Here is a 23,570-nt window from a genome sequence, read left to right as displayed (position 1 = left end):
CGGAGTGTCTTGCAGGCAGTGGAGCAGTTACAATGAATGACCTTCAAGAGACTGTCTGGAGCAGCGTTCATTCTTGACATAAGTGGGACAAACTGATTATCCTGCAGGCTCCACCCCCATTTCATGGCATCCATACCCTCTTCTTTTCCCATCCACCCCATGATCTGGTAGTACGCTCTACGACAGTGAAGTTTGGTAGCAGATTCAGTTGGGGGCAGACGTTCGGGTGTTACAAAAGACGAAGCAGAGACAACCTTCTTGCTGAAGGTGTTATATCGCATTGTTGCAAGGGAATCTTTGCACTTGCCACCAAAGAGGATCGCCATTACTCGGCATCCAAGGTCATCGATCACCTCTGTGGTCTGGTTTGGGATGGTGAATGTGTTGGCACAAGACCGAAGGACAGGGTCTCCTTTTACAAGCTTCTGGAAAGCAGTCTTTTTGCCAACACCAAAAATCCGAGAAGTCGTGTCACAACCAGTCATGGCATGGATGAATATCAACTGAGAACACATGTCATGTCCGAGGATTTATTTTAGACGGTTGATGTCATACACTTTAAAACTGCCATCAGCTTTGGACTTGTCTGATCTGAAATAAAGGCTCTTACTGTCTCCCTGCGCATAGTAAAGGAGTAAGACAAGGAGATCAGTATCTTCTCCAATCAGTGTAGTGGTGTGTAGAAGAGATGCCTCCACTGCAGCCTTTACTATATCTACGTCAGCATCTCCAGGTGCATTGACCACAGTGCAATACCTTTCTCTCAGTTCATCACTTATCATTCCGATCAGTCTCTGTTTATTGATATCTCTTGACAGGACCTCCTCCTTCTTGCCTGAGAACTTTGTCTCAGCAGTGAAGCTGACAATGGGATGAATATTGTGTCCTCTTCTCTGATGCGTGTTGTCTTTAATGGACGGCCCTTCCTCATAGCCATCAAAGACAATGGTCGTAGCTGAACCATAATGCTGGATGGTAATTTTAACTGATGGTAATTTTATTGATTCAATTGGATTTCTTGGGCCCTAAAACCTAGGGTTAGACACCAAAACCACCTTTCTAGGTTGAATAATAATTGAGATATGGCCATTTTCAGCTCCTGGCAGCCATCTTGGACGCCATCTTGAAAATGACCCCTTTCCGGAAGTCAGATGTTACTAGATTTTTAGTATGTTATTTAGCATGCCCAATGGTACCAGAATCCATTGAAAAACCTTTTGTATCAATTGTTTTGGGGTTCAACCATATATTGACCCCTCTACTCCGGCCACCGCAGGTTTCCGTTTGTCTTTGAGCAGGATATCTCAGAAAGGTATGCACATAATCGTACGAAATTTGGTGCACACGTTGGGTTTGTGACAAGGAATAATTGATTCGATTTTGGTGAATATCCGGATCTGGATCCGATATTTATTGTGATTCTTCATCATTGAGAGATAGGACCAAAAACGATTAGCATGATATCTGAAAAACATATGGACGGATTATGACAATACGAGGTGGATAAGTTGACTTGGTGACAAGAACAAGCCGATTAGATTTTGGTTCAGATCCAAATCCACATCCGACATTCCAGTGGGATAAAAAACGTAAACTGTTCAAATCATCAATTTTCTCTTCTTTATTTTTTTAAAAACTATTTGTCATGTTTAGCACTTGGAAGAAGATGTCTGAATATAAAGCGGATGCGGACAGGCTTTGCATTTTCAGATGTAGTAGTAGTAGTAGTAGTAGTAGTAGTAGTAGTAGTGGTGGTGGTGGTGGTGGTAGTGGTGGTAGTAGTGGTGATAGTAGTGATAGTAGTAGTGGTGGTAGTCATTAGTCACTGCGGCCATGAATGGTGGTAGTAGTGATGGTAGTAGAGGTGGTAGTAGTGGTGATAGTAATGGTTGATAGTAGTGGTTATAGTAGTGATACTGTTGGTATTGGTAGTGGTGGTAGTAGTAGTGATGGTAGTAGTGATGGTAGTAGTGATGGTAGTAGTGGTGGTAGTAGTGGTGACAGAGTAGTGGTGATAGAGTAGTGGTGATAGTAGTAGTGATAATAGTGATAGCCGGCGAAGTCGGTGTTGTGAAAGAACGCATACGTATTATGTTGAAAAACCAGATTTTGCTGGATCCTTTGAGAACTCCAAGCTTTGACGCACCAAATCACTCAATGGAGGCCGCCATCTTGCGGATGCGGAGGTATGCATAAAATTGCGAAAAAGTTAAATCGGAGTTTGTTTCACCCGTCTTTTTTTGATTCACAATCTTATGCACCTCTAATTTGTAATTAAAATACTTTAAGAGCAACCTCGTTCCCCGGGCCCACAAGGGCCCTCGTTGTCTTCAACGAAAATCGTCACCAAACATCGGAACCAATGAGATTCGAGTATTTGAAAAAATATTTCAAAAAAGCTTATTACCGCGTTTCGGAGGCTGGAAACGGCGTCATATATTCTAAAATTGACAAAGAATTGTTTTTTAGAAATCTCGCGGCCGTAGTAGATAGTTTTTCACAGCCGGAAATATCCGAAATTGAGACGGAATTCACCGAATTAATCAAGAAGGAAATTTTATCAATCTTAATTTCATCCAGAATGCAAATGGTGTCATTTTGAACCAGGTACGGTACCTACTACACCTACCTACTACCAACTACCTAACCTACTGATGCCATAGTGATGGGTAAAATAATGGCAAGAGGCTTTGGCTTCGCCGGCTCATTGCGGCTTTGCAGTCGGGTACTAATAGTGTTGGTAGTGGTGGTAGTGGTGGTAGTAGCCGGCGAAGCCGGTGTTGTCAATAAACGCGTACGTATTATGTCGAAAACCAGATTATGCCTTGGCTTGAGAATTCCGAAGCTCAATGGAGGCCGCCATCTTGCGGATGCGGAAGTATGCATAACAAATTGAAAAACGTTCAATAGGAGTTTCTTTCACCCGTATTTGTTTGATTCACATTATTATGCACCTCCAATTTATTATTAAAATACTTTAAGACCAACCTCGGCCCGCACGGGCCTGGTTATCTTCAACGAAAAGTGTCACCAAACACCGGAACCAATGAGTTTCGAGCATTTGAAAAAATATTTCTAAAACCAAATCACGCAATGGAGGCCGCCATAGACCGGATGCGGAAGTTTGCATAAAACAATTGCGAAAAAGTTCAATAGGAGTTTGTTTCACCCGTCTTTCTTTGATTCACAATCTAATGCACCTCTAATTTGTAATTAAAATACGTTAAGACCAACCTCGTTATCTTCAACGAAAATCGTCACCAAACACCGGAACCAATGCGATTCGAGCATTTGAAAAATATTTTTTTAAAGCTTATTATGCGTTTCGGACGCTGAAAACGGCGTCAAATATTCTAAAATTGACGAAGAATTATTTTTTAGAAATCTCGTGGCCGTCGGGGATAGTTTTTCACGGCCAGAAATACGGTATAAGCGGATCACATAAAGAAAGAAAGCTCGGTTTGATTAACGACAGTCACACATTGCCGTTGAAACGGCGCTATCGTCTGATCTGTCGGCACTGATCTTACTACAAGCTAACTTCTTCTGGTGGAGGAAGCTGCCGTGCCCGGAGAGAATCAGCCCTGACAGCGACTGAAGTTAGAAGACTACACACATACTGTGAAAACGTATGTTAAGCCCAGTTAAAATTTCTTTTAAAAGGCCCTAAGCTAGCACATCGTATAGTTACTTCCTTAAGCTTCTTGTGACATTTATTGTATGTAGGTATTGGTGGGGACTGTCTGCTCTTCTCTTTTACCAAGTCTTACCAGGTACGGTACCTACACCGACCTACTATCAACTACCTAACCCACTGATGCCATCGTGATGGGTAAAATAGTGGCAAGAGGGTTTGGCTTCGCCGGCTCATTGCGGCTTTGCAGTCGGGTACAAGTAGTAGTAGCTGGCAAAGCCGGTGTTGTGAATGAACGCGTATTATGTTGAAAAGCCAGATTTTGCTGGATCCTTTGAGAATTTTGAAGCTTTGACGCACCCAAATCGCTGCATGGAGGCCGCCATCTTGCGGATGAGGAAGTATGCATAAAAAATTGCGAAAAAGTTCAATAGGAGTTTGTTTCACCCGTCTTTGTTTGATTCACAATCTTATGCACCTCTAATTTGTAATTAAAATACTTTAAGACCAACCTCGTTCCCCGGGCCCGCACGGTCCCTGGTTATCTTCAACGAAAATCGTCACCAAACACCGGAACCAATGAGATTCGACCATTTGAAAAATTATTTCAAAAAAGCTTATTACCGTTTTGGAAGCTGAAAACGGCGTCAAATATTCAAAAATTGACGAATAATTATTTTTTAGAAATCTCGCGTCCGTCGGGGATCGTTTTTCACGGCCGGAAATATCCGAAGTTGAGACGGAATTCACCGAATTAATCAAGAAGTACATTTTATAAATTTTAATCTCATCCAGAATGCGAATGGTGTCATTTTGAACTAGGTACGGTACCTACTACACCTACCTACTACCAACAACCTAACCTACAGATGCCATAGTGATGGGTAAAATAGAGGCAAGAGGCTTTGGCTTTAGCTTCACCGGCTCATTGCGGCTTTGCAGTCGGGTACTAGTAGTAGTAGTAGTAGTAGTAGTAGTAGTAGTAGTAGTAGTAGTGGTAGTATTACTGGCAGTGCATCCACCTGACTAGCAATCCTATTCCAAGCGTGCAATACGTTCTTATGACACATCCATTTATTTGGGTGGTGTATAGGCAACAAACCACTGCGTCAATCGTTACCGAAAATTAAAAAGTAACCCTGTAAAGTTCCGAAGTAGAATAGATCAAGAGGCAATGTTCGAAGACAACGTCCATGTTTTGCAGCACCCGAATCATCATGTCGACGTGCCACCACCACTGCACACCCAGACGGCTTTGCGCCCCGGAACTCCCCCGAGATTCCCGGAAACGCGAGCAAGCACTTCCGGTTCAAAACACAACTAATGCCCAAACTCCATTACAAACCCGACTTACGTATATGAAACAAAAACATGCATATTTAATATGACCCGACTGCAAAGCCGCAATGAGCCAGCGAAGCCAAAGCCTCTATTGAACTTTTTCGCAATTGTTTATGCATACTTCCGCATTCGCAATATGGCGGCCTCCATGCAGCGATTTGGTGCGTCAAAGCTTCGAAATTCTCAAAGGATTCAGCAAAATCTGGCTTTTCAACATAAATACGTGTTCATTCACAACACCGGCTTCGCCGGCTACTCGTACCCCACTGCAAAGCCGCAATGAGCCGGCGAAGCCAAAGCCTCTTGCCACTATTTTACCCATAACTATGGCATCAGTAAGTTAGGTAGTTGGTAGTAGGTAGGTGTAGTAGGTACCGTACCTAGTTCAAAATGACACCATTTGCATTCTGGATGAGATTAAAATTTATAAAATTTCCTTCTTGATTAATTCGGTGAATTCCGTCTCAACTTCGGATATTTCCGGCCGTGAAAAACTTTCCCCTACGACCGCGAGATTTCAAAAAAAAATTCTTCGTCAATTTTAGAATATTTGACGCCGTTTTCAGCCTCCGAAACGGTAATAAGCTTTTTTGAAATATTTCTTCAAATGCTCGAATCTCATTGGTTCCGGTGTTTGGTGACAATTTTCGTCGAAGATAACCAGGGACCGTGCGGGCCCGGGGAACGAGGTTGGTCTTAAAGTATTTTAATTACAAATTAGAGGTGCATAAGATTGTGAATCAAACAAAGACGGGTGAAACAAACTTCTATTGAACTTTTTCGCAATTTTTTATGCATACTTCCGCATCCGCAAGATGGCGGCCTCCATGGAGCGATTTGGTGCGTCAAAGCTTCGAAATTCTCAAAGGATTCAGCAAAATCTGACTTTTCAACATAATACTTACACGTTCATTCACAACACCGGCTTCGCCGGTTATTATTAATGTGTGGACCAACTGTATTTTTTTTTTTTTTTTTTTTTTTTTTTTTAATGTTGAAGGCTCCAGTCACTATAGTCAGGCAGCTTCAGCAGCATATTTCTCGAAAATGGGGAACGGCTTGACAAAAGCGCCATTTTTATTTTGGTGGTTCATTAGACCATATACAATAGATTTAGGACCGGAGGCAAGAAATATACAGTGTTCTTCACCTTTTTATTGGACAAAAAACAATTATGTATATATTTTCAACAAGGAGACAAACTTTTATTTCATTACATGCAGTGTTATTTGTAAAACTTATGCATGCCTGCATAATAAATCTTACGCTTCCATGTAATAATAATTATTATTACAATTAGTAATATAATATAATTTAATTATAATTAGTAATATAATTATAATTAGTAATATAATACCGAGTGTTTATACAAATGTGTTATACTTGTGACTCGCGCACCTCTCATATATCTAACATGTATGCAACTACAAGGATGTAATGACAATATAGCTTTAGAACAGACAACATGTTGTTCAAGGTAATTTGTTCAGCAATTTATGTATTTACGACTTTACTCTAACTCCAATAGCTGATGATTTATTTGCATAAATGTATTGCTCGATATTATGCTGTGCGAGTCGTATTCGCGCAAAAGTCAAACACTGTATATGTCTTGCCTCAGGTCCTAATTCTATTGCATATGGTCCAATAAAAAAAAAAAAATGGTACTTTTGTAAAGTCGTTCCCCCAAAAATTGCTAATCTGCCTAACTACTATATAGTCCTCATCGAGACCTTTAATAAATAAAAGAGGTGCATTGAGAGAAAGGTTAAGAAAGAGAAAATGTAAAGGTGAGGAGTGAAAATGAGAAAGAAAAGTGTGTGATGAAAAGTGTGTGATGAAAAGTGTGTGATGAAAAGTGTGTGATGAAAAGTGTGTGATGAAAAGTGTATGATGAAAAGTGTATGATGAAAAGTGTATGATGAAAAGTGTATGATGGAAAGTGTATGATGAAAAGTGTATGATGAAAAGTGTGTGATGAAAAGTGTATGATGAAAAGTGTATGATGAAAAGTGTATGATGAAAAGTGAATGATGAAAAGTGTATGATGAAAAGTGTGTGATGAAAAGTGTATGATGAAAAGTGTATGATGAAAAGTGTGTGATGAAAAGTGTATGATGAAAAGTGTATGATGAAAAGTGTGTGATGAAAAGTGTATGATGAAAAGTGTATGATGAAAAGTGTGTGATGAAAAGTGTGATGAAAAGTGTGAGATGAAAAGTGTGAGATGAAAAGTGTGTGATGAAAAGTGTATGATGAAAAGTGTATGATGAAAAGTGTGTGATGAAAAGTGAATGATGAAAAGTGTATGATGAAAAGTGTGTGATGAAAAGTGTGTGATGAAAAGTGTGTGATGAAAAGTGTGTGATGAAAAGTGTGTGATGAAAAGTGTATGATGAAAAGTGTATGATGAAAAGTGTGTGATGCAAAGTGGATGATGAAAAGTGTATGATGGAAAGTGTATGATGAAAAGTGTATGATGAAAAGTGTGTGATGAAAAGTGTGTGATGAAAAGTGTATGATGAAAAGTGTATGATGAAAAGTGTGTGATGAAAAGTGTTTGATGAAAAGTACATGATGAAAAGTACATGATGAAAAGTGTATGATGAAAAGTGTATGATGAAAAGTGTATGATGAAAAGTGAATGATGAAAAGTGTGTGATGAAAAGTGTATGATGAAAAGTGTGTGATGAAAGGTGTGTGTGATGAAAAGTGTGTGTGATGAAAAGTGTGTGTGATGAAAAGTGTGTGATGAAAAGTGTATGATGAAAAGTGCATGATGAAAAGTGTATGATGAAAAGTGTTTGATGGAAAGTACATGATGAAAAGTGTATGATGAAAAGTGTATGATGAAAAGTGTATGATGAAAATTGTGTGATGAAAAGTGTGTGATGAAAAGTGAATGATGAAAAGTGTGTAATGAAAAGTGTGTGATGAAATGTGTGTGATGAAAAGTGTATGATGAAAAGTGTGTGATGAAAAGTGTATGATGAAAAGTGTGTGATGAAAAGTGAATGATGAAAAGTGTGTAATGAAAAGTGTGTGATGAAATGTGTGTGATGAAAAGTGTATGATGAAAAGTGTATGATGAAAATTGTGTGATGAAAAGTGTGTGATGAAAAGTGAATGATGAAAAGTGTGTAATGAAAAGTGTGTGATGAAATGTGTATGATGAAAAGTGTGTGATGAAAAGTGAATGATGAAAAGTGTGTAATGAAAAGTGTGTGATGAAAAGTGTATGATGAAAAGTGTATGATGAAAAGTGTATGATGAAAATTGTGTGATGAAAAGTGTGTGATGAAAAGTGAATGATGAAAAGTGTGTAATGAAAAGTGTGTGATGAAATGTGTGTGATGAAAAGTGTATGATGAAAAGTGTGTGATGAAAAGTGTATGATGAAAAGTGTGTGATGAAAAGTGAATGATGAAAAGTGTGTAATGAAAAGTGTGTGATGAAATGTGTGTGATGAAAAGTGTATGATGAAAAGTGTGTGATGAAAAGTGAATCATGAAAAGTGTGTGATGAAAGGTGTGTGTGATGAAAAGTGTGTGTGATGAAAAGTGTGTGTGATGAAAAGTGTGTGTGATGAAAAGTGTGTGATGAAAAGTGCGTGATGAAAAGTGCGTGATGAAAAGTGCATGATGAAAAGTGAATGATGAAAAGTGTGTGATGAAAGGTGTGTGTGATGAAAAGTGTGTGTGATGAAAGTGTGTGTGATGAAAAGTGTGTGATGAAATGTGTGTGATGAAATGTGTGTGATGAAAAGTGTATGATGAAAAGGGTGTGATGAAAAGTGTATGATGAAAAGTGTGTGATGAAAGGTGTGTGTGATGAAAAGTGTGTGTGATGAAAGGTGTGTGTGATGAAAAGTGTGTGTGATGAAAAGTGTGTGTGATGAAAAGTGTGTGATGAAAAGTGTGTGATGAAAAGTGCATGATGAAAAGTGTATGATGAAAAGTGTATGATGAAATGTATGTGATGAAAAGTGTATGATGGAAAGTGTATGATGAAAAGTGTATGATGAAAAGTGTATGATGAAAAGTGTGTGATGAAAAGTGTTTGATGAAAAGTGTATGATGAAAAGTGTATGATGAAAAGTGTATGATGAAAAGTGTATGATGAAAAGTGTTTGATGAAAAGTACATGATGAAAAGTACATGATGAAAAGTACATGATGAAAAGTGTATGATGAAAAGTGTATGATGAAAAGTGTATGATGAAAAGTGAATGATGAAAAGTGTGTGATGAAAAGTGTTTGATGAAAAGTGCATGATGAAAAGTGTGTGATGAAAAGTGCATGATGAAAAGTGTATGATGAAAAGTGTGTGATGAAAAGTGCATGATGAAAAGTGTGTGATGAAAAGTGCATGATGAAAAGTGTATGATGAAAAGTGTGTGATGAAAAGTGCATGATGAAAAGTGTATGATGAAAAGTGTATGATGAAATGTATGTGATGAAAAGTGTGTGATGAAAAGTGTATGATGAAAAGTGTGTGATGAAAAGTGCATGATGAAAAGTGTATGATGAAAAGTGTATGATGAAATGTATGTGATGAAAAGTGTGTGATGAAAAGTGTGTGATGAAAAGTGTTTGATGAAAAGTGTATGATGAAAAGTGTGTGATGAAAAGTGTTTGATGAAAAGTGTATGATGAAAAGTGTGTGATGAAAAGTTTATAATGAAAAGTGTGTGATGAAAAGTGTTTGATGAAAAGTGTATGATGAAAAGTGTGTGATGAAAAGTTTATAATGAAAAGTGTATGATGAAAAGTGTGTGATGAAAAGTGTATGATGAAAAGTATTTGATGAAAAGTGTATGATGAAAAGTGTGTGATGAAAAGTGTTTGATGAAAAGTGTATGATGAAATGTGTGTGATGAAAAGTGTATGACGAAAAGTGTGTGATGAAAAGTGTGTGATGAAAAGTGTTTGATGAAAAGTGTATGATGAAAAGTGTATGATGAAAAGTGTATGATGAAAAGTGTATGATGAAAAGTGTGTGATGAAAAGTGTGTGATGAAAAGTGTGTGATGAAAAGTATTTGATGAAAAGTGTATGATGAAAAGTGTATGATGAAAAGTGTATGATGAAAAGTGTGTGATGAAAAGTGTATGATGAAAAGTGTATGATGAAAAGTGTTTGATGAAAAGTGTATGATGAAAAGTGTATGATGAAAAGTATTTGATGAAAAGTGTATGATGAAAAGTGTATGATGAAAAGTGTGTGATGAAAAGTGTATGATGAAAAGTGTATGATGAAAAGTGTGTGATGAAAAGTGTATGATGAAAAGTGTATGATGAAAAGTGTTTGATGAAAAGTGTATGATGAAAAGTGTATGATGAAAAGTATTTGATGAAAAGTGTATGATGAAAAGTGTATGATGAAAAGTGTATGATGAAAAGTGTGTGATGAAAAGTGTATGATGAAAAGTGTGTGATGAAAAGTTTATGATGAGAAGTGTATGATGAAAAGTGTATGATGAAAATTGTGTGATGAAAAGAGTTTGATGAAAAGTGTGTGATGAAATGTGTGTGATGAAAAGTGTATGAGGAAAAGTGTATGATGAAAAGTGTGTGATGAAAAGTGCGTGATGAAAAGTGTATGATGAAAAGTGTGTGATGAAAAGTGTGTGATGAAAAGTGTTTGATGAAAAGTGTATGATGAAAAGTGTATGCTGAAAAGTGTATGTTTGTTTGTTTGTGAGAAGAGAGGTTGAAGCTAACACGGTATCTCTAGTTTGAGTGAGACAAAGTTGGATCAGCAATCCTGACACGGAGAGTGTAAGATGGTAACGGGCACCACCTTAACGCTCCTAAGTCAGAACGGTAGTACTACCCTGGGCAGTTGCTGTCTACAACTACCACCTAAAAATGTCTATATGAATATGAAAAGTGTAATATGTCTACATGTGTAATGTCTCTATGAAAATATCACTGGCAGAATAGCCGAGAACCCTAAATAGATGCACCCTTGTCTCTGAGCTGTCTAGTCTGGGTCCGGATCCCGACCCAGCTATAAATTGCCATCGTGGTGTTTCGCATGCCGGGTGATCAGACATCAATGTTTCCAAGAATCCCGCCCCATAGTACTCTTTACAGAGCGTCACTGCTGTTGCAGCAGTCTGTTAGCAAGGGACGTTATACTGGATATAGTTTGCCATTGCCTTCCCAGCATTGTTTGTATGTACTCCATCCTTTTAAATGGTGAGCGTCAAGCAGGGAAGTAGCACATAGCATTCAAAAAACTTCTTTGGTATAACAACCCTTGGCTCCGCGTGCTGACAAATGCTGAAGAAGCTACAAATTCCTGTCCAAATCACTTTTTGTCAAACATCACTCCTGTCCAGCCGTTTCGTGAAAGACTTGGAGCAAAAATGTTCCCCCGTCAACCACAAAATAATTTGGAAATAATTGGGGCTGGTAAGATAGTAGTAGTAGTAGTAGTAGTAGTAATAATAGTAGTAGTAGTAGTAGTAGTAGTAGTAGTTTGAGTATGTAGTAGTGTCAATGTGAAAAGAGGAGGATGAGGTAGTTGTACTCCTATAAACATGAAGGCTTCAGGGTAATGCGGAAAGACCTGCTTCGCAAAAACCCTTCAACCCTCCTCCCCCTCCCCCATTCCCATGCCTCCTCCCTCAAGCCCTCTCCCTCCCACAGGTCTCCCGATGTCCCTGCTCTCCATCTTGTTCTCCCACTCCCTTTATCATATGTTTTATTTTGTTTTATTTGTCAGTTTGTCTTTTTGTGATCAATGTTTGCTCTTACACGAGCCTCGACCTTGTATACAAAAAATAAATAAATAAATAAACCCCTCTCTTCCTTCACACCCATGAGAATTACCCCAAAAAGTCATTATCAAACACCTATAAAACCATTTAACCCCTGGAAAGGGAAACCCTATGAGGCAGTTGCAAGTACACTGGAGATCGTCCTGATATTAAACAGAAACAGCAGGGATTTCCTCGAGGAATTACTACAGAATGGCCTATTCTGGACCAAAGGCCGAGGCTTCAATCCGAGCCAATGGCCCGTTTTACTTTCCACACCCGGACTCGAGCTCAGGACTCGAACTGGAACTCTCGCTGAACCGCAACACCACCACAGGGTGTAATTTGGGTGGGGGTGTAAAGCCTCCATCCGCGAAACACCAAGGCTTTACCCCAAGTGTGTTTCTGTGCAGAACAATATTGGAAACGTCGAGCGTGTTCTTTGTGCGCTTCGTAACGCAGAGTTGCAGTTGTCGAACGTGGCAGCGTTAGTGCAGAGAATGATGTTTATTTAATAATCAAGGCTACGTCGACGTAAAACGGGGACTAAAGACTTCCAACAAAATTATTATCAAATAAAATGAAATTTATTACAAGTTTGAAGAAACTTTTATAACTGAGGACTCGTAATCGAGGGTGACGGTTTGCCCCGGATACATATGTTACATTATTTTGTGTTCATTATGATGAACAAATTGCCATTTTTAGAAAGAACTTTCACCATAAATTAAAGAACTTTCTACATTTACTTCCTCATCTTCTTCTTCTTCTTCATTCTCCAGTTTGACTCACTCAACATCTCACTTGTTCAAGCTCACTTAATACTCGGAACTTCTCTCTTTCCTTACAACCTTACATCCTCACACCCACACCACAACACACATACAAATACGCTACAATAATGATGCCACCATAAAATGGCGATGTGGACTGATGTATTTGTAGTTGTCAGACAAGTGATTAACAATCCTTAACAATAAACAAATCCTAACCCTAACAATCTCTGTGCTCTGTCCCCTAAATGTTCCTACAGGTCACACAAGACCTGCCAGCAACCCTCTTATGGTTACACTGCCAAAATCAAGACTTTCTGCTCACCTTCACTCCTCTTTTCTCCCACCTCTGGAACAAACTCCCTCACTCCCTTCAATCCCACTCCTCCCTCCAGGTCTTTAAAACACCTGTTCTCCACCACCTCTTATCTTCCCCCATCCAAAACCTTTGATCTCTTCTACCCCCGTTAATTCACCCCAGATCCACTTTTTTGAAATACCAACTTCTTTCCTGGAAGTCCTAGCAGTGTCCATGTATTTTTTTACCTCTCCACCCCCCCCCCCCCTTCCCATGACTCATCACCCCAAGCCCTCTCTCTCCGACAGATCTCCTGATGTCCTTGCTCTCAAATGTTGTCTCCTGCTCCTAGTCAGGTTCACTATGTTTTTTCGTTCAAAATTTTTGGAGATTAGCAAAACTATCCATTTTTGGAATATTCAGAGCATGAGGAATCCAAAAATTAATGTTTGCATTTGCGTAGACACCTTTGCGAAAATGACACTCAGGACAGTGACGAAGATCTGTAAAAGCATATTCCTGAACGGTACAGACCTAGTAGATCCTGTGTATAGGACTTATAGTTCAATCTGATACTAACAAGGCTGCTTTCTTGCTTTATAAACCCATACCTAAAACTTCAAAGGACTTGCACTATCATGTATTATGTAATAAAGTTATATCACAAATATAAAGACAATGGTTTTCAATTACCTTTGTTTGTTGCTTTTCTATAATCCTGAGCACTATTTTGAGGTCTTTATTGGATTCCTTGACCCAGAAAACATAGGATTAGCATATTTAATCAAGTTTCTAGGTTGACTAGAAGCCGAGATAGCGCAAAATATGTATTTTATGGTGGCCATTTTGAAAATCAAAAATGGCGGCCATGCAGGTGTTTACGCAAATGCCAACATTGATTTTCGGATTTTCCATGCTCTGATGATTCCAAAAATGTACAGGTTTGCTAATCTCCCAAAATATTGAACGAAATTGTATTTGTTAACATAGTGAACCAGACTATCCCTTTATCTTATGTTTTATGTGTCAGTTAGACTTTTTGTGATCAATGTTAGCTCTTACACGAGCCTCGATGTTGTATACAAAAAAAGATAAAAGGTGTAATAGACACCTTAACGACCTATTGAGAGATGCCCCACATGTTCCGATCGAACTCTGGATTCATGGAGTCGTCCGTGCGAATGTAAAAACGGTAACACCACAATAGGACGTGACGATGCACTCGGTGTTGATCTGTGCGTCCGGGTAAACGGCCATAGCAGGCCGATAATTAGGCCTCACCACCATGGTGAACCAAACAGATATGCAAACTACCGGCTTTGGGTCATCACGGATCGTGGTGTTTGTCGAACACGTACCGTTTCCTTTCTCCACGATCAGAGCAAGCAAGAGCATTGTTTTGGAACACGGACACGCCGAAGGATTCAAGGGCAAAGTGACACTGCTTCTGTGTCGTCTGCGAGCCTTTAATCCCACGGCTTAGCTGGCAGATGTCTGGTGCGCTTCCAAGCCCTCCCCGAGAGGCCTGTCCAGCACGAGAAGCTATTTTCAAACACGCAGCTGCGTCTCAAACGAGCCGGGTACGTCATGTTAGCGGAGAAGAAGAAATCAAAGAGCAGTGGCAAAGGGTTCATCATACCGGGGGTGTCTGCACATGGCATCGTCACCTGTGCGGAAACGATGTGCCGCTTAACGCACTTTACACGACAAGTTTTTCACAGGAAGACAAGGTGTCATCCGGTTTGGGACAAATGGTCCGAAAACAATTGCGAAAACATAACCTCCGTCCACCTTTGGTGGCGGAATTAACAAAGCAAAGATAAAAGTAGATCGAGAAGAATCAATTGTATTTAACAACCTGAAGAACCTAACAACCTGAAGTTGTAACCTAACCTAACAACCTAACAACCTGAAGAACCTAACAATCTGAAGTTGTAACCTAACCTAACAACCTAACAACCTGAAGTAACAACCTGAAGAACCTAACAACCTGAAGAACCTAACAACCTGAAGAACCTAACAACCTGAAGTAACAACCTGAAGAACCTAACAACCTGAAGAACCTAACAACCTGAAGGTTGATTTAACAACCTAACCCAAACCATAACCCCAACCCTAACAACCCTAACCCTAACAACCCCACCCTAACCCTAACCCTAACCCCAACAACAACATTATGTTAAAATGACAGTGACGGCAGAAGAACATCTATGTAATGACATCATAGTTGACACCGATCATGAGTCCAGTATACGAGGAAGAGGGGGGGGGGGGGGGTCAGGTGTGAGAAAGGCAGGTGAAGGCTCTGACCTGCACAGCGAATCGTGAATCCACCATCACCACATAAATCATGACAATAAATGAATTATTTAACTGCAAATACCGCTCAAAGAGCCTTCGGTGTGTGGTCACAGTTCACTCAATCTTTGCCAAGATATGTCCCCAAAAAAAAAAAAGGGGATGTTCTTGTGGTTGCAGATAATGCGATCACACAGGCATTGTCATATAGTAAATGATACAACTGCAGGTTCCACCTACGGTGGTGATGATAACCGGTCGTGAAAGACCAAAAACACTAGCCCCGAGATGCCAAAAACGCACTCCAGGTACAAGGGGCGTTTTTGAAGGCCCGGCCATCAATCAATCAGAGAAATCGAGGAAAATAAGATTCCAAAATGCTTGCCTACGATTTTGGTTTTGACAGGTAGTTGCGAAAACTCTTCCTGCAGGTTGAGCGGTTCAATGGCAGAGGAACTATCCACATAATCCCAGCATGTCTGACCATGGCTAAGCGATGTGGTGCAATGGCAGATCGTGATCTGGTGACATTGGGGTGGGGGGAGGAGGGGGGGATGGAAGGGAAGAGATCGAAACGATAATGGCACAGTGGATGCACAGCTGTCTGTGGATCAACACATGGCAGTGTGTATGTGGATCAACCAGGTGATCCACACCACTTGTTTCCCCCACTGTGTGTATATCTTTAACAGGACAAAGTGGGATTGTTGGACAAATAGATGTTCGATCAGAGTGATGGATGTGAAAGTGGAAAGACATCAATAAATCAACCTGTTGCATAACAAATGTGTGAGCAAGATGGGTGGATTAAATGATGGCAGAAAATAATCAATAATGGATGAACCTGTAGGTAGATAGCGAGATGGGCAGGGAGCCTGGAACAGGTACACATATATATGTCCACATTACAAAAGTAGTGGCTGCACATGCAAAAGACTCTTCCTCCAAGGTATTTCATTAAAAAGGACAAGATTACAGGTAAGATAGAAAAGCACAGAGATCTGATGCAGTGCCCCCTCTTCATGGACACCTGCGGCCAAAACAGCAAGAAAATCTGAACTTTTCCCATGATTGAAAATGGAGAAACAAAGTACTGTGGGACCCTGCTATTTGCAGGGGATACGTTTCTGGAAAATACACGAATAACGAAACCGCTAATAGCGGGGCATTGTTTCAATGGAAAAAGGGGGGGATAGGTTCCCGAGTCAGGAAAATCCGCAAATAGGGAGGACCAAACCGAGAATGGTGAGGCAAAATCCACGAATGGTGAGGCAAAATCCACGAAGGACGAGACAAATCCAGAGAATGTTGACGATAATCTGTGAAGGCTGTTGAAAATCCCGCGAATGTGTGCTGCGGTATTGTTTCAATGCCCCTGAAAAACCGCGAATTCACGGAACATGGCCGCAAATGGGGGGGGGGGGGGGGGGAACTGCGAAAGGTACACAGGCACAATAGAAAAAAACTTTTTTTAAAACGCGATTTCACGGAACATGGCCCCGAATAGGAAAAAAAAAACATGAATAGCAGGGCATTGCCTCTCTGGAAAGGAGGGGGGATAGGTTCCCGAGTCATGAAAATCCACGAATAGGGAAGACCAAACCACGAATGGCGAGGCAAAATCCACGATTGGCGAGGCAAAATCCACGAATGGTGAGACAAATCCAGAGAATGTCGACGATAATCTGCGAAGGTTGATGAAAATCCCACGAATGTGTGCTGCGGTATTGTTTAAATGCCCCTGAAAAACCGCGAATTCATGGAACACGGCCGCGAATAGGAAAAACAAAAAACTGTGAAAAGTAAATGGTTACGAATAGGAAAAAAAAACCTGCGAATAGCGGGGCATTGCTTCATTGGAAAGGGGGGGGGGGGGGATAGGTTCCCAAGTCAGGAAAATCCGCAAATAGGGAGGACCAAACCGAGAATGGTGAGGCAAAATCCACAAAGGGTGAGACAAATCCAGAGAATGTCGACGACAATCTGCAAAGGTTGATGAAAATCCTGCGAATGTGTGCTGCGGTATTGTTTAAATGCCCCTGAAAAACCGCAAATTCACAGACCACGGCCACGAATAGGAAAAACAAAAAACCGTGAAAGGTACACGGCCATGGATAGGAAAAAAAACCTGCGAATAGCGGGGCATTGCTTCAATGGAAAAGGGGGGGGGGGGGGGGAATAGGTTCACGCGTCAGGAAAATCCACAAATAGCGAGGACCAAACCGAGAATGGTGAGGCAAAATCCATGAATGGTGAGACAAATCCAGAGAATGTCGACGATAATCTGTGAAGGTTGATGAAAATCCCGCGAATGTGTGCTGCGGTATTGTTTCAATGCCCCTAAAAACCTGCGAATTCACAGAACATGGCCGCGAATAGGAAAAAAAAAAAAAACTGCAAAAGGTACACAGCCACATTAGAAAAAAAAAAAAAAAAACTGCGATTTCAAGGAACATGGCTGCGAATAGGAAAAAAAAACCCGCGAAAAGCGGGGCATTGCTTTTTTGGAAAAATGGGGGGATAGGTTCCCGAGTCACGAAAATCCACGAATAGGGAAGACCAAACTGCGAATGGCGAGGCAAAATCTACGAATGGCGAGGCAAAATCCACGAAGGATGAGACAAACCCAGAGAATGTCGACGATAGTCAGCGAAGGTCGATGAAAATCCCGCAAATGTGCGCTGCGGTATTGTTTCAATGCCCCTGAAAAACTGCGAATTCGCCGAACATGACCGAGAATAGGAAAAAAAAAATCGCAAAAGGTACATGGCCGCGAATAGGAAAAACAAAAAAATCGCGAATTCGCAGGATACTTTCCTGCGAATAGAGAAACAGGTCGCATTTTATCACCCGTGAATACGCGGAATCGGCGAACAGCGGAACCGCGTATAGTGGGGTCGGACTGTATCTGGAAAATGGAATGACAGTGAGGTGATTGATATTATTTAGTATGTTGCCTGTGGCTGCTGGTTGCATCACTGACAAGAGCACGGCTGTGCAGCTGATGCAGTGCCCTCGTTTCCAGTAAGCTGGTACCCATTTTGCTGACCACGGAAGGATGACAGGCTGAGTCACCCCACCTGGTGTTATTTAACGACACGACAGGGGCTCAAACTCAAGACCGTAAGATCTTAAGCCGAACACCTTAACCGAACACCTTAACCGTTAAGCCAACACCAGGCATTGTCAATGTGGTAGTGATGGAAATCCACAGCATTTCAGAACTCAGAGTTTGGGATGGTATATGATGACAGGTAAATGCATGAGAGATAAGTGATTAAGTTATTACGGAGCTCTTGGATTTAACGGAGCGCCTTGCAGGTGAAGTGAGTAAAGCCTCGTTTCAAGGCCTTGCTTCATCACCCTCGCTGCTTTGGGTTCCATTGTTACAGCAGCTCAGAAAATGTGACCCAAAGAGGAGATGAGGGCACAACTGGGTCTATTTGCTGATAGAATGCCACCACGGCACCTTGGCGGAAACTTTGTTTCTTAAAAAATGGAGTACTTGGGGATTTGGAGGAAAAGGGGATGGGGGTCAGGGGGGTAAACGATCTATTCTTCGCCTCATTTCGTACCAAGGGTTTGTGTCACGTGACACCGTACGCAGAAGGTACAGAACTGCGACAAGTTTCACAAATTGCCAATCATGCGCATTGTTCTTTAATCATGCTGCAATCAGGAAGGTCACCCTCCATTGATACACATCACCCACCAATGTGGGAAATCAACGATTAATCAAACAAATCTCACCTGATCAACCGTCACCTTGACGTTCCGTGGTGACCCCAACCCTCTAGCTTATGTTCCAATCCCGAGCCAGGTATAAACTGCCATCCTGGTGTTTCCCATGCAGGGCCAGGTATCAGAGTGTGCAAAGTATCAAAACTGAGCGTCCAGACTTCCAGGATTAGTTGGTGGACGATGAAGATCCCACGGTGTCCTTCGCATAGACTAGGCAAGTTATCACCGGCATTTTGCCAAATTACAAATTCCTGCCAGGACTGCGGGCAGCAAGTGCTTTGTCTTCTTGGGTATGTCTTGTACACCTGGTAGAACTGCTTGGTATCTCAGAACTTGTTACACCATCGACAAGTTCATGTACACAACATGTGTTGGGTTACGCAGTCCTGTCTCGAGGGAAACCATGATGAACAAGGAATATTAACAGCTTTGACTTACCGCACTCCAAATTATAGTCCGGAAAACTGTTGGGGAAATTACCAAAGTTCAAAGTGCCATAACTTTGTCAAAAATGAACGAAACGTCGTGAAGTTCGAACTCGGTCTGTAACTTATCATGAGGAAACCATGTGCCAAGTTTGAAATCATTAGCATTAAGAGTTTAGAAAAAAAGTCCGGAAAACTGTTCTTTGCGTGACGGACTAACGGACTGACGGACGGAGGGACGGGGTGCAAACCTATAGTCCCCTCCGGTGTACACCGCTAGGGGACTAATAAGGAGGCGCTGTGACCTATAACGGCTTAGCAAAACCAGTCGTCTCATCAGTCCTAAATATTCATGTCATGGTGTCGGAGGACGGTGTGTGGAGGAGATGGGGAGGAGATGGGGAAGAGGTGGGGAGGAGATTTGGAGGAGGCTGGGAGGAGGGTAGGGTGGACTTGGGAAGGAAGTGGGGAGAAGGTGGGGTGGAGTAGGAGATTAGGTAGGGTGGGGGTGAGGAGGAGGTGGGGAAGAGGTAGGGAGGAGGTGGGGAAGAGGTGGGGTGGAGATGGGGTGGAGGTGGGGTGGAGATGGGGTGGAGGTGGGGTGGAGGTGGGGTAGAGGTGGGGTAGAGGTAGGGAGCAGGTGGGGAGGAGGTGGGGAAGAGGTGGGGTAGAGTTGGGGTAGAGGTGGGGTAGAGGTAGGGAGCAGGTGGGGTGGAGTAGGAGAGGAGGTAGGGTGGGGGTGGGGAGGAGGTGGGGACGAGGTTGGGAAGAGGTGGGGTGGAGATGGGGTGGAGGTGGTGAAGAGGTGGGGTGGAGGTGGGGTAGAGGTGGGGTAGAGGTAGGGAGCAGGTGGGGTGGAGTAGGAGAGGAGGTAGGGTGGGGAAGAGGTTGGGAGGAGGTGGGGAAGAGGTAGGGTGGAGATGGGGTGGAGGTGGTGAAGAGGTGGGGTGGAGGTGTGGTAGAGGTGGGGTGGAGATGGGGTAGAGGTGGGGTGGAGGTGGGGTGGAGATGGGGTAGCGGTGGGGTGGAGGTGGGGTAGAGGTGGGGTGGAGGTGGGTAGAGGTGGGGTAGAGGGAGGGAGCAGGTGGGGTGGAGGTGGGGAGGAGGTGGGGAAGAGGTGGGGTGGAGGTGGTGTAGAGGTAGGGAGCAGGTGGGGTGGAGGTGGGGAGGAGGTGGGGTAGTGTAGGGGAGGGTTGAGTGCTTGTGGAAAAAACACCTCCATTTTTTTTTTTAGGAACAGGAATTTTTTTTTTTTTCCCTGACATCTGTGACGTGCACCTTGCCTGCACAGTAACGGGTCGCTCCGTACAGGTGTCATTACAAGTTCGAGTCGATGACAAAAACCTCCAGGACGTGACCGTTTGGAAAAGCGTCCCGTCGGTTAAAGAGCAGGTAACCATCATCCGTAGTCACCAGGTCGGAAAAATGTCAAACATTTATATAACTTACCTGAGCGGCGACAGCCAGCAGGTACAGGTGTGCTGCGATCAAAGCCATCGTTTCTATGAGCAGGAAGACCAACCTGCGGACCCGATCATCGTGACCCTGAAATACACAAGGTGGAGGTGATGTTACGGGACACAGGGCTGGGGGGGGGGGGGGGGGTGAGGGAGGGGGGTCATGTTTCGGGGAAAGAGCGCGGGGTTCAGGTGTCCTTTACACGGCGAGCAATGTCAGGTGTACAAGGCGGGAAAATTGTAAGTGATTTCTCCGTCACTGTGACGCCTTCCAGGCATTGCCCCACCGGCACATTGTACAAAGGAAAAATTAGGCAACCTTTCTCAGGTAACACTTCAACCAACATTTCTCAGGTAACCTCTCCAATAACATTTCTGAGGTAACCTTTCTCCCAACATTTCTAAGGTAACTTTTCTCACAACATTTCTGAGGTAACCTTTCTCCTGACATTTCAAAGGTAACCATTCTCCCGACATTTCTAAGGTAAACATTCTCCCAACATTTATAAGGTAACCATTCTCCCAACATTTATAAGGTAACCATTCTCCCAACATTTATAAGGTAACCTTTCTCCCAACATTTCTAAGGTAACCTTTCTCCCAAAATTCCTGAGGTAACCCTTCTCCCAACATTTATAAGGTAACCCTTCTCCCAACATTTATAAGGTAACGTTTCTCCCAACATTTCTGAGGTAACCCTTCTCCCAACGTTTCTAAGGTAACATTTATCCCAACATTTCTCAGGTAACTTTTCTCCCAAAATTTCTAAGGTAACATTGCTCCCAACATTTCAAAGGTAACCATTCTCCCGACATTTCTAAGGTAACATTTATCCCAACATTTCTAAGGTAACCATTCTCCCGACATTTCCAAGGTAACCATTCTCCCAACATTTCTAAGGTAACCATTCTCCCAACATTTCTAAGGTAACCATTCTCCCACCATTTCTAAGGTAACCATTCTCCCAACATTTATAAGGTAACCTTTCTCCCAACATTTCTGAGGTAAAATTTCTCCCAACATTCCTGAGGTAACCATTCTTCCAACATTTGTAAGGTAACCCTTCTCCCAACATTTATAAGGTAACTTTTCTCCCAACATTTCTGAGGTAACCCTTCGCCCAACGTTTCTAAGGTAACATTTATCCCAACATTTCTCAGGTAACTTTTCTCCCAACATTTCTAAGGTAACATTTCTCCCAACATTTCGAAGGTAACCATTCTCCCAACATTTCTAAGGTAACCATTCTACCAACATTTCTAAGGTAACCATTCTCCCAACATTTCTAAGGTAACCATTCTCCCAACATTTATAAGGTAACCTTTCTCCCAACATTTATAAGGTAACCGTTCTCCCAACATTCCTGAGGTAACCCTTCTCCCAACATTTATAAGGTAACCCTTCTCCCAACATTATAAGGTAACCTTTCTCCCAACGTTTCTAAGGTAACATTTATCCCAACATTTCTCAGGTAACGTTTCTCCCAAAATTTCTAAGGTAACATTTCTCCCAACATTTCAAAGGTAACCATTCTCCCGACATTTCTAAGGTAACATTTATCCCAACATTTCTAAGGTAACCATTCTCCCGACATTTCTAAGGTAACCATTCTCCCGACATTTCTAAGGTAACCACTCTCCCGACATTTCTAAGGTAACCATTCTCCCAACATTTCTAAGGTAACCATTCTCCCAACATTTCTAAGGTAACTATTCTCCCAACATTTCTAAGGTAACCATTCTCCCAACATTTCTTAGGTAACCATTCTCCCGACATTTCTAAGGTAACCATTCTTCCAACATTTCTAAGGTAACCATTCTCCCAACATTTCTAAGGTAACCATTCTCCCGACATTTCTAAGGTAACCATCCTTCCAACATTTCTAAGGTAACCATTCTCCCAACATTTCTAAGGTAACCATTCTCCCGACATTTCTAAGGTAACCATTCTCCCAACATTTCTAAGGTAACCATTCTCCGAACATTTCTAAGGTAACCATTCTCCCAACATTTCAAAGGTAACCATTCTCCCAACATTTCAAAGGTAACCATTCTCCCGACATTTCTAAGGTAACCATTCTCCCAGCTGTTCGAAGGTAACCATTCTCCCAACATTTCGAAGGTAACCATTCTCCCAACATTTCGAAGGTAACCATTCTCCCAACATTTCTAAGGTAACCATTCTCCCGACATTTCAAAGGTAACCATTCTCCCAACATTTCAAAGGTAACCATTCTCCCAACATTTCAAAGGTAACCTTTCCACCACTCCGCTCATCACGGGTTACATCATTCCCACACGTACAAACAAATAACAAACTTTTGTCCGAGTCCTTCCGCAAAACGTCCTCGATATTGGAGCGCCGGATGTGCAGGTGAGTCGACGATGGAGCACGGACCGTCAGCACCCCCCGCCGCGATGCCCGGACTCTAATCAGTGACCGAGAGCTCATGCTGCCCGCAAGGAAAGCCCCGCGGGCGGAGGGGAGCGCGGGGCGTGGGGGGAGGACCGAGTCCGGGCCCGGCCCAGCGCTCGACGCAGTCGTACCCCAGATTCCCATCCCATCACCCCCCCCCCCCCCCATCCCATTCCCAGCGCGAGACCCTCTTCCCCATCAGGCGACGGCTCCCGTGTGCTCCTTCCCTTCGTACTTGCCCCACAGCTGATGTCCGTCTTGCGAGCACATGTTCTCCTCCTGATTAGTGCCGGATGTGCGAATTCCACAATAATGGATAAACACCGGGATTAAATGTCTCTTTATCTACCCTCCGGCTCCATGAAATCCAGGAGATTCACATCGTCGTCCCCAATTAGCCGAGACCGATTAATGAAGCGGCATT

General features: G+C 42.3%; 1 protein-coding gene across 1 annotated transcript in view; it reads right to left on the bottom strand.

The window, feature by feature from the left end:
- LOC137417486 (ADAMTS-like protein 1) overlaps positions 1–23,181 on the bottom strand; it is a 466,111-nt gene extending 442,930 nt beyond the window's left edge. Inside the window, exons 1-2 of the mRNA XM_078772644.1 lie at positions 23,050–23,181; positions 20,724–20,819 (exon numbers count right to left, since the gene is read on the bottom strand). Of these exons, the coding sequence (XP_078628770.1) occupies positions 20,724–20,771 (48 nt within the window). The 5' untranslated portion in view covers positions 20,772–20,819; positions 23,050–23,181. The remainder of the gene's footprint in view (positions 1–20,723; positions 20,820–23,049) is intronic.
- Between the last annotated feature and the right edge of the window lie 389 nt (positions 23,182–23,570).

Source organism: Myxine glutinosa, chromosome 2 (genome assembly GCF_964187855.1).
Source record: "Myxine glutinosa chromosome 2, kmMyxGlut1.1, whole genome shotgun sequence".
NCBI classification, from domain to species: domain Eukaryota; kingdom Metazoa; phylum Chordata; class Myxini; order Myxiniformes; family Myxinidae; genus Myxine; species Myxine glutinosa.
Note: the sequence above shows the minus strand (reverse complement) of the source record. Positions and strands in the feature narration are given on the sequence as shown.